The sequence below is a fragment of the Grammomys surdaster genome, unplaced genomic scaffold (assembly GCF_004785775.1).
Source record: "Grammomys surdaster isolate TR1022 unplaced genomic scaffold, NIH_TR_1.0 126035, whole genome shotgun sequence".
NCBI classification, from domain to species: Eukaryota; Metazoa; Chordata; class Mammalia; order Rodentia; family Muridae; genus Grammomys; species Grammomys surdaster.
This window is the reverse complement of record NW_021620848.1, coordinates 3,436,279-3,447,837: the sequence shown is the minus strand read 5'-3', so window position 1 is coordinate 3,447,837 and position 11,559 is coordinate 3,436,279. Positions and strand designations below refer to the sequence as shown.

At 47.8% G+C, this 11,559-nt stretch overlaps 2 protein-coding genes across 3 annotated transcripts in view; one reads left to right on the top strand and one right to left on the bottom strand.

Moving 5' to 3' along the window:
- The window catches only part of Nek6 (NIMA related kinase 6), a 73,165-nt gene extending 66,717 nt beyond the window's left edge, over positions 1 to 6,448 (top strand). For both annotated transcript variants that reach the window (XM_028754667.1, XM_028754666.1), the window contains exons 9-10: positions 2,647 to 2,760; positions 5,130 to 6,448. In XM_028754667.1, coding sequence (XP_028610500.1) covers positions 2,647 to 2,760; positions 5,130 to 5,240 — 225 coding nt within the window. In that variant the 3' untranslated portion in view covers positions 5,241 to 6,448. The remainder of the gene's footprint in view (positions 1 to 2,646; positions 2,761 to 5,129) is intronic.
- Positions 6,449 to 7,934: 1,486 nt separating this feature from the next.
- Psmb7 (proteasome subunit beta 7) overlaps positions 7,935 to 11,559 on the bottom strand; it is a 57,652-nt gene continuing 54,027 nt past the window's right edge. The window contains exons 7-8 of the mRNA XM_028754665.1: positions 10,587 to 10,738; positions 7,935 to 8,177 (exon numbers count right to left, since the gene is read on the bottom strand). Coding sequence (XP_028610498.1) covers positions 8,066 to 8,177; positions 10,587 to 10,738 — 264 coding nt within the window. The 3' untranslated portion in view covers positions 7,935 to 8,065. The remainder of the gene's footprint in view (positions 8,178 to 10,586; positions 10,739 to 11,559) is intronic.

Below are 11,559 nucleotides of genomic sequence, written 5' to 3'. Positions count from 1 at the left end.
TCTCTTCCACACTCCTTCTCCTTCTCTCTCTCTCTCTCTCTCTCTCTCTCTCTCTCTCTCTCTCTCTCTCTCTCTCTCTCTCAGTCTCTCTCAGTCTCTCTCAGTCTCTCTCAATCTCTCTCTCTCTCTTTCTCTTTCACACACACACACACACACACACACAGCACTTCCTGCTTCCTGCTTGACTTAGACCATTGAGGATTCATGTGGACCCCCTGGAACATAAGCCATGCCAACATGACCTGGGGTGCAAAGTGTACAAGATGAGAAACAATCCCCTTGGCATCCTTTTTTGAACCCTGAGAACTGGTTGAAGCCCCTGTGCACTTTTCCTGTGGAGGAAATGGAGTGGCAATGAAGCTGAAGGCTCACTTGGTGCCAGCTCCTTGCAGTGGGGATAGAGACCCAGTAAGACAGCGGGCTGGGGAAAGCTGCTTTGGAATTCTGGCTTAAATGGTAGCATGGCCCAGAAAGGTCCTCCCTCAGAGAACTGGGTGATCCTCTCCTGATCATCCTTCACTCCAGGCTGTGCTTGGGAGAAGCTGGGCGACAGACAAAAGAGGTATTTGGGGTTCTTTTCTTTAGTCAGGTTTCCTCCCTCCACACCTTGGGTTCTTTGAGACACAGACACATGCTCATTAAATGTAGGACGAGAGCCATGACTCTGGTGGTCTGGAGGTAGCAAGTATCTGCCCCCCAACAGCAAGCCCTTTGCTCCAACCTGCCCAGGGCTGGCTGGCCACCGGTCTGAGTAGATCTTCCCATCCTGGGTAATCGTTATAATCCCCGTGTCGCCAGCAGGCCCTCAAGTTACTTCACAGTGTGCTGTCCTTATCAGGGTGGCAGGCCCATGGCCAGCAGCTGGACAGTGAGTAGTTTGGACATGGCTTCTGATAGAACCTGCAGCTTAGGATGAAGAAGCCCTGGTAGCAGGGAAGGCTCACTGCTAGCTCTGTGCACAGAAGCTCTCTGGGATGAGGGGAAGGTACTGGAGAGAAAGGAGATGATGGCTCACCCCTTGCTACATTTTTCTGAGCCATTTGGAGTTAGTTGCAAAGGGCCACATTTGTGAAAATCCAAACAGACTGGCCTGCTAAAGGGGCAGTCAGTCCCTCTCCCAGGTCACACATAGCCATCAGCAGAGCCAGCCTTCGAGGACTGACATTCAACACCCTGTCTATCCACAAGCCACCTCCAGAATACTCATCTGGATCCTACAGTTGTGCTTGAGGGCCACCTAGGAGCCATAGCTGTTCCCTACTATGATAGCAAATGTCCTTTTGAAGTTGTCCAGTAATTGCTGGCACCAATTGTGTTCATATTTTGGAAGCACATCACCCATGTCATGCCATTTTGTAGGCTCCATGGCAAACCCAGCTCCTCATTGTGGGTGGGGCCTCTGTACACTTGCCACACCCTGTCTTATATAGGTGATTGCAGCCTAATTATGAAGTAGGGTGCAGCCTGGCACATCAGAAGGGAGAACCAAACACCCAGACCGGGGGGCAGGCACAATTACCCAATGGCCCTTCACTAGCAGGAAGGATTGGCTGTCATTTGGCAGAATGCATCAGTGGGCAGGAGTCACAGCAAACACTGGAATGCCACTACTACCAGCAGATGGGGCCCTCTGGTGCCATGTTGGGCTGTCCATCCTCCTGCAGACCTTCTCTGAGGCTTTTCCCAAATCCTTTGAACACTGGGTGGGGGATCTGGGTACTTCAGGGAGACCTGGAAGTTACCTCCCTGGATGAAAACATAGTAGGACCACTGTCCCAACAGACCTGTCACCAGTGCCCTGCCTCTCTCCAAGGTGCTCAGGGTGGTGTCTGAACTTGCCACACCCTGCAGGCTAGAGCCTCCAGTGTAGGACAGCCAAGTGTAGGGCCCAGCTTCTCTTTACCCTGAAGCTTCAGCATTCAGGCAGACAAGCTCCCGAGAATGGTGTTCCCACTGTTCTTTAGGTAAGTTGGTCAGAGCCAGGTATGGTAGCACTTGCCTATAATCCAAGCACTCAAGAGTCTGTGGCAAGAAGATTACCAGAAATTCAAGCCCGCTTGAGCTACATTATTAGTTACAGGATAGCCTAGGATACAAAGAGCCTCAAAGAGGTAAAGATAGGCTGGAAGAACTCAGCTGGAAAGTGTGTGCCTTGTGTTCATAAGGAATTGAGTTAGACTTCCCAGAATCCTGAAAAGGCCATGTGGTGCAAATGTGTACTGGGGAGGTGGAGGAAGGCTGACCCCGAGGTTCACCAGCCAGCCAGCTTAGCCGACCTACTTGACAAGTTTCATGTCAATGAGAGAGACCCTATCTCAAAGGACAGTGCTTCTGAGGAATAATGCCAGAGGCTAGCTGTCCCCTGAACCACACACACACACGAACAAATACAGAAGGGAAAAAAAGAAAAGAAAAAGAGAGAGAGAGAGAGACATCTTTTAGAGAAACTGTCAGGCCTAAGCAGAGTCTGGTGAGCAGCCAGTCCTTGGGAGAAGGGGCTCTGAATGAGCCTCAGGATTCTACAGCACTTCCTTATTGCAACCCCAACCTCCCCATAGTGGAGGACCAACCAGTGGCTACTTTGGCTTCTGAAATCCTTTTAGACTTTGAGGCTGTATTTGAGCCTTTATATTCCTTCTCTTGCAGATGGCAGCTCTCCAGAGCCCCTTCTATGGAGATAAGATGAACCTCTTCTCCCTCTGTCAGAAGATTGAACAGTGTGACTACCCGCCTCTCCCGGGGGAGCACTACTCTGAGAAGGTGAGCTGCGGGCCATCCTGGTGGACTTCCAGGAGGGTGGCTCTCCAGGGCCTGAAGCTTCCAGGATGCAGCAGCACACAGATGCCCTAAGACCTAGTGCCAGGCTAGTGGAACCGAGTACCAGGCAGGTTAGAGGGCCACCCTGGACTCATTGGTGGTCTCCTGCTCTGTGTTAATAGGCCCATAACTCTGGAGTTTTGACTTTCATATTTTATCCTGGACAGTTACTGGCTGTGTGATGCTCATCCTCAAACCCATCATTTTAATAGATGGGTTAAATTGTATCTCCCTCATGAATAACCTATGAAGGACAGCTGACAGGTCTCATGGCACAGTCATGGCTCAGGGTACAGGCACACATACCAATATACTTCCTTCACTATTATTGAGTCTGGGTTTCCTCATCTATAACATGGGGACAAAACTAGAATCTCCTGTCCAAGTTCAAGATAAAGGATTAATGCATGTGGCATGCTTGGTAGAGCCAGGCCAGCATCAACCACCATCAAAAGTAGTAACTGGAGGGAACACAGCTCCATGTAAATGTTTGCTGAACATCATCTGTGACGTCTGTTGACAGTGGATGCTAAAGGTGAGAGTCTAAGGGCTTCCAGGGTCCTATGCAGGACCCTAGGCCACTGCCTTGTAACTCTCTAAGGCACTGCCTCTCAGCCTGGGGGTCTCAACTCCTGGGGGGGTGTCAAATGACCATTTCACAGGGATGGCATATCAGATATTCTGCACATCAGATATTTATAGTTCATAACAGTAGCAAAATTATAATTATGAAGGAGCAATGGTTGGGAGTCACCACATAAGGAACTCTGTATTAAAGGGTTATAGCATTAGGAAGGTTGAGGACAACTGTACCAAGGAAAGTCCAGCATCCAGATGAGATGAGGCTTTACAAGAAGCACCAGTGTATGGGGGCAAAGCCTAGGCAGGACCATGCAGGCTCTAAGCCAGCCTCCAGGCCCACTGGCCTCACCTGTGCAGACTGCCACCTGAGGTGGGGAGGTCACAGAGTAAAGAGAATTGTACATCACCCTTCTCTTCCACCATCAGCTCCAGTGGGAAAGTATCTGTGGTCTGGAGAGCAAGCTGGCAGGAAAGAATAGGTTACATTCTTCACAAAGTTTGCTGCCCATTGGCTTGTTCCTTTCCTTGTTTAAACTACAATTTCTGCACTGCTAGAAGACATGTGACCTGGCTCTCTAATCGGTTCTGTGCTCCTGTGCCAGTCTGCCAGTGGGTACCATCCACCCCACTTGAGTTGCAAGGCAGAAATGAAGAGCCCAGAGCCCTTAGCTTTATCTCCTAGGGTAACCATTCTAGCTCACTAGACACACCCCCAGCAGGCAGCAGCTCCAGATCCTTAGCACAGGGTCAGTCCCTAAACATACCCTCCTCTTAAAATTATTATCATGCTGCATTATTTTGTTACTTTTTGTTTCTCTTTTTGACTGTTTCTAAGTGATTACAGGGTAGACTTCATCTTGACCTGGTTTTCGAATTTTCACCTGATGGGTCAGCCATGGTTCCCTTCCAGAACAGCTTCAGAAACCAGTCTGTAGATGATCGTGGCCTCCAGACATGCTGCACACCACCTTCATCAGCTCATGGATTCCCAGTGTTTTACACAGCAGTGGGATCACAAAAATGGGCCAGTTAAGGCAGCTCAGTGCTTTGGAAGTTCAGAACTGACCCCCTAGCCTGAGGTGGATGCTGCAGCCCCAGGACCTCTGGAACATGCCTGAGTCCCCAGAACGCTGTGGTCCAGGACTTCTCCTCTTTCTCCTTTTGCTGGTGATCACCAGCACCCCCAGCAGCAGGCACTGAGATAGAAAATGTTGCAGCCAGCCCAGGGTTGCACGTTTAAGACCCGGGCTTTTTAAGGTCATTATTTTAATTACCATTAAAATAACTAGCACTCTGGCTATCAGAACGGAAGGGATCAGAGGCTTAAGGCGCCCCTCCCCCACCCTGGTGGGCAAAGCCTTCAGTGTCTGGATAATTAAAAGCGTGTCTTTCATGAGCACAATGAAGAGGCCAGGGGGTGTGCAGACTGCAGCTTTCCTGCATGTTAATGCATTTATTATGATCAATAAGCCCTTTTCTTGAGTTTTCTCTGGTTTGGGCTTTTGTGTGACTGACAGTGGACATACATGTACACAGTTGAAAACTGAAGATTATTTGAGGGTAAAATTCTCAGGGTCTGAAAGCATCACCTCTGGAACCAGGCAGGCCTATGCATGCATGGGATCTGTGTGGCCATGTGACTTACCCCGAAAGGCATTGTTCACTTGAAAGGGGACAACAGCACCATCTGAGGTGCACTCTGAGACTAACAGAATTGTCTTTCCTTGCAGCTTCGGGAACTGGTCAGTATGTGTATCTACCCCGACCCTGATCACCGACCTGACATTGGATATGTGCACCAGGTGGCTAGACAGATGCATGTCTGGACATCCAGCACCTGAATGCAACACACCTCATCAAAGCCAAAAGTCACTTGTCTTACTTGAGTCCTCTCCCCAAGTGGAACCTGGAAGCCCCCACAGCCAAGACCAGAGGACTTTCAGCTGGCTCCCAAAGCAGCTGCCTCTGCCACTGAGCTGAAAGCAGCGGGGTTATGGTCAAACTCCAAAGTCCTTTCTTTGAACTGTTGCAGACGATCTGAGCTGGGCTATTAGTGGGAGAAGGGGCTTGGCAGTCATGGAAACCCCTTGTACCTACTGAAATGTGAACCTCTGCCTGGTTGCTTCAGACCTGGCCAGGCCCACACTGTCAGGAGACTTGAAGGGAGCTGGGTGACTGGTGTGGGCGAGCCTTTGCAAATGGTTACCACCAGTTGGTTTAGTTCTTAGTACCTTTCCATACAATCAGACTGTGTGCTTCATTTACTCTCTTGTAAAGAGATACAATGGAAATAATGGTTTAGAGTAGAGATTTCGCTAGTATTTTTCTCTGCATTTTCTAATTTGATGAGTGACAGTGAGGAGCACCTAGCATTGGGCATTTCGACGTAAGAGGCATCTGGGAGGTAGGAGGGCTCTCCTCCATCTTCTTAGCCCTGCCACATACTATCATCTCCTGCTGGAATGCTATGGCTCACTTTAGGATCAGTGCGGGGCACTTCATCCATCCAGCAAGAAAACTCCAGAAGCTTTGCTCTCACACTGCTCTTTACAAATTCTGGTTCTGTATCTTCCTAGTGACTTGCGCAAGTTTGTTGGCTTTTCTGAGTCTTTGTTTCCTCCATCTGTAAATGGGACTAATAAGGTATCTATCTTCCAGGTGGCTGACAGGATTTAAAACAAAAGAAGTTACTTACTTAGCAATGGCAGCCTAACCTTGTAATCCCAGCATTTGAGAGGTAGAAGCAGGAGGCTCAAGAATCCAAGGTTGCCCTGGGCACTATAGGAAGTTTGAGACAGGAGTGGACTACGTAAGAAACAAACAAACACCAAACCAACAGAGAGGTGCAAATCAGCTAGCCGTGGCAGGTGATCCAAAAAACATGGCCTGTCATCCCTTCAGAAATCTCAAGTCATGGACCATTCGAGTCAAGAATTAAAATACAACTGTATTATGTGCAGGAAAAGCAGAAATATGTTCATTTTCTTTTTGTTTCCAATAGGATTAACTGTGAAGACTAACTTATAAATGTGAATTTAAGGAAACTTAAGTGTTGGAGGAAACAGTCTGAATTTTGTTCTTCTATACCAGGGGGTCTCAATTTGTGTGGAGACCTCCTTGACAAACCTGTCTCCAAAAATAATTTATGATTCGTAACAGTAGCAAAATTACAGTTATGAGGTAGCAATGAAAATAATTTTATGGCTGGGAGTCACCACAACAAGAGGAACTGTATTAAAGGGTGGCAGCATTGGGAAGGTTGAGAGCCACTGGTCCATGCACTATTCAAGAAATACCTACTTGGTGCCAAGCCAGTGCTCCTGTGTCTTGTCAGGTAATGTTTACCTCACTGCTAGATGAACCCAGGGGTTCTGCACAAATAAACTCTCTGGCTAGCCACCACCCTCTGAGCAAGGCCTGCACCCCAGGTTCAGCCTCTGCTTGGTCAAGCTCTCCATAGTTTAGACAAAATGGGAAGAGTGACTGGTCAGCAGCTCAGGGTGGCTCTGACTCCGCGTCAGTGTTGTCTCGGACTACAGACCACACCCAGCACACAGCACCAGCACAACTTCTTGAGGTGCCTTTAGAAACAACCCGTCAGGCCCAAACAGTCCAAGTAACACCAGAATATTTTTAAGTTCCCCCAAATAATTCTGACACTCATCAGGCAAGCTGCTGCCCTCAATAAATTCTCTCTACCCTTTCAAGCAGTTTGCACAAGGGAAATCTGTCTTCCGGTGTCCTGTCCCAGAATACTCACTCTGGGGAAGGATCAAAGTCGCTGTCTCCTGTCCAGCACTAACTCCTGAAAGTTTTCTATCTGTCCTTGGTACAAGTAGCCTCTGTAAACCAAAGAACTTAATTTCAGCACTCTACCCACTGTCTATACCAAGAGAACCATCTGCCCGATAAAATGGCCCTTGGGATGTGCAGTCTCCACCAATCACTATCCAGAGAAGCAATACAATGCTATGTCCCAATTACTGCAAAACAGCAAGCATCAAGTACTCCTTCGATTGTCACAAGAACAGCTGGAGTGCAGCTCGCCAGTCTCATACAGCCATGCAAAGGCAAAGTTTCCATCCATCTTCCAGACCTGAGCATGTAGACTGAGAATTCAAACGGAAGCTATCTGTCTGGGGTGTGTGTGTGTGTGTGTGTGTTGGGAGCAGGGGTGTGTGTGTGAGAATACAAAGGATGTAAACTTGGGGTCTTGTGTGTGCAGGGAAGCCATCCACTGGGCCACATCACAGCCTGAGACTCCCTTGCCACTGTTTTTCCATGTGAGGTACAGGCTGCCATATATTGATTCACCCTGTTAGGACAGATGCCTGGGGTTACCCCCAAGTGAAGATGAAGCAAACAAGCACAGGCCTTAAGACCCAAAGAACCAAATCTGGTTTCTGGCCACAAAGAATTAATTAATCAGTTTTAAAGGGCCACACCACTAACAATCCAGAAAGATCTGGAACATAGAAAGGAAAGTTGGATCAGTAAGAGCCCAAACCCACAGTTCCCATATTACAGCCACTCACTAAATTTTTTTCTTTTTTTAATTGAGCAGTAACCGAATACATGTTTTCTGATTGGGGTAAAGTAGGATGGGGGTAGGGGTGGTGTGTGCCCCAAGTCATCCAGAGAGATATCCAACCACCTGCAGCACCATTCACGAAGTATCCATTGTTTGAACAGTCTCTTCTAGCACCTCAATCTCCAGAGGGGTGACTTTCTCGGTGAGGACAGCGGTAGTGCCTTTCTCACATCTGTACCGGCCAAACCTAATGAGAAAAAATAAAAGCAATTAGACTTCTGCTCAAGAGCCCAACTGAGGTCAGGACAGGCATTCTAGCCTGACAGCAAAATGCTTGACTGGAGTCCTGACTCTGGGAACTCTACCTCTGTAGCTTCAGGGAATCAATCTCCCTTCACTTCCAAATGCTACAAATGGTACAGTTTTAAGAGGTATATATATGTGTCAGACAATACTTAACAGATAATAGAAAAAGCACTGGTTTTCAATTTTCCTTCCACACCCCACCATCCTCAGTAGAGCTAGAAGCTACTTGGTCACGTGACTCGAGGCTTCCACTTTCTTGAAGTGACCCTGTGCATCAAATGTGAGTGATGCAATACGGCCTTCTGCCCCACACCTCTAGAAGCACCAGCAATATACTATAGTCCACAGCCAAGCTCCATGTTCCTTACTTCAGACAGCATTCAAGGCCACCTGTCCTTGCAGGGCACAGCCGATTACCACTAGGACATGCCCCAAAGGAGGCAGGTCTCTGAGTACAAGGTTCTCACCCTGATCCACAAACTCTCTGGTCCTGAGTCTGCCAAAATGTGGTACCAGTCAACTGCTCCTGTCATGTCCCGCTGGAGTGATAGATAGTTCCATCAAGCTCATATTCGACCAATGGAAGCTGTGCCATGATCACATGCTCCTAGAAAATGTTATCCCTTCAAACAGGCCCTTGAGCTCTAACGGAGCAGAAAGTGGGTACATGACAGCTCAGGTGGACTTTAGGAGAAGGTACACTTTTTCAAAACACATCTGTCCTTGTTCCCTTAAGGTTTAAAAATGTCTCTTGGCCCCCACCTTGCTAGGCCACTGGCAGTTAAGTGTTGCCTTGAGACAATGGCCCAAGAGGCTAACTCATTTGACCTTTACCCTGTCTTTAAGAGGAGTGGACACAAGGGCTCTTGTACCTTTTGGGTACGGCTATTGGTCTTAGCAGCATGCAGGGCAGCAGCCAGGTCCATGATGGTGACAGGCATGGAATAACTGGCAAGCCTTTGCCCTCACCTGCTCCTTCCCTCATCTAGGCAGCATTCTCACAACCACTGACGAGTCTAAAGGACAGTGGGGTTCTAGAGTGTGTGGATATTGGTACCACCCCAAGGCAGATTAGTGCATACCAACTATGTTTAGCCCTCCCCCTAAGCCCCCCCCCCGCCCCATCACTTTGTTGGATCCATCTCCACCCCAAAGGCTAGGAATGGAACCCAGAGCCTCCCACATTCTAGACAAGTGTTCTACGACAAAAACCACATCTCTGGCTCCACAGAGCTACCGTTAGCACAAAGGTTCCTTTTGCAACCACACCCACTTTTCAAGGATGGCTTTTAGAATTCTCTGCCTGGGTGACTATCATTCAGCCCTCATGGAACAGAAGCACTCCCCAGTTCTCTTTCCAAAGGATCAGCATCCTTCAATGGAAACTGCTTTCCCAACCAGCCCTGTATCTGAAAGGCTTCCCTTTTCACTCAAGGCCTGAGGAAATGGGATCACACTAGCATAGCTCCATCATTTCAAATACAGGACTGATACGCAGAGCTACCATGCCAGCCAGTGACCATCCCTGTCACCCACCCCAGAGCTGTCTGACATTTTCCATAATGCTGAGAACAGCCTACAACGAAGCACTATTAGCACTGAAGACACATCCTTTTCTTGTGAATCTAGAGCTAGAGACCCTCAGTGGGCATAGAAGCAAGCTTTTCAGAGGTCCTGTGCTACTAACCAGAGCCCAGAGTCTCAAGGAGCTGCAACTGTCAATTAGTGAGCATGCAAACACAAGTTACCAGGTCTTTTGGACCTTACAACAAACATCACTTCACAGCTCAGATCCTGGTCTGCACCACTGAGGTAAGGCATCCATGGATGTAGGCCACAGTTTCAGTGACATGACTGTAGCATAAACAGCACTGGTACATACCATGGCCACAATTCAGAGGCTTATAGCCATGGGATTAGAACTTTTAGGATGTGTTGGGCCAGCCTGAAGAAAAGCTGTGGGCTGGCTACCATGAAACCTAAACATTTCACAAGATTCCATATAGGGCTTAAGATACTGAAGAAACCACAGGGGGGTGGGGCAGGGGACACACACTTCAGTGTCTCAACTCAGTCTGAAGCTCTCTCTCTTGGACCCATTCCACTTCTCCTACCAATACATGACAGATTTAAGACACTTCTCCATGCCTGACAATACATGACAGATTAAGATACTTCTCCATGTCTGACCACCACTGGGGTCATAAAGTAGCCCTGATTCAAAGGACTGTTCTATAAGCTGCTTCGGAACAGATGGCTTTTCTCTGTACAGGAAAGCATACAGAGAGCCCAATCTGGCATGGAGATGCCAAAGGTGACGGACAGGAAAAATGGTATCCCTTTCACTTACCTGGTCCCTTTCTTGTTGGGCACTGAGTATGGACGAAGAAAGTCCAGCTTGCTCTTGCTGATAACACACAGATCAATGTTGCTTCCAGATCCCAAGTCATTAAAGATGCCAGCTGCAATAGCTTCACTCACTAGCTTCTTGGCTTCTTCCTCCTGAGAAAGCAAAAGGCAGCCATGATAAGTTATGCCCATGGAGAATGGCAGCATACTTAGCACACATAATAGTTCACAGGTCTGTTTGTTCATGGGTGGTGCTTTAAAACCTCCCTAGAGCTAGGCAGTTGTGGTGCTTGCCTTTAATCCCAGCAGTTGGGAGGCAGAGGCAGACAGATCTCTGAGTTCTAGGACAGACAGGGCTACACAGAGAAACCCTGTCTTAAACACAACCACCACCTCCCTAGAACTCCAATGGCTTGCCTACAGTTCTTCAGGTGGTAAGCAGGGCCTGGACTTTTCACACCCATCATGCCCATGCCCTTTCTTCACTACAGTGTCTTCCACTATATGCTATCAGTATCTGTCATTTAAAAAAGATTCAATAAGTTCTTCTAAGGGCTGGGCAGTACATATTTTAGGTTTCAGGGCACATTTATTGTCTGTTACAACTATTCAATGCCAACACGCAGCATATAACAGCCACAGACTATGCATAAACAGGGTGATTATTTGTCCCAATAAAACTTTATTAACAAAAATGGGTGTTAGGCTGGATTTGACTCCTGGACTTGCTAAATGATCAAAATAGCTTAACATTGACTCCAGGATAGAATCCTCCCATCCAATAATGGGTGAAAACAAAGCTGCAGTTTATAAAAATCAAGGAGTAAGGTGAACAGGTACCCTCCCCCAAAAGAAAAGAAAAAAAGAGAAGAGATGAGAGCAGAGCAGAAAAGAAAGAAAAGGAAAGGAAAGAAAAAAAGAAAGGAAAGGAGAGGAGAGGAGAGGAGAGGAGAGGAGAGGAGAGGAGAGGAGAG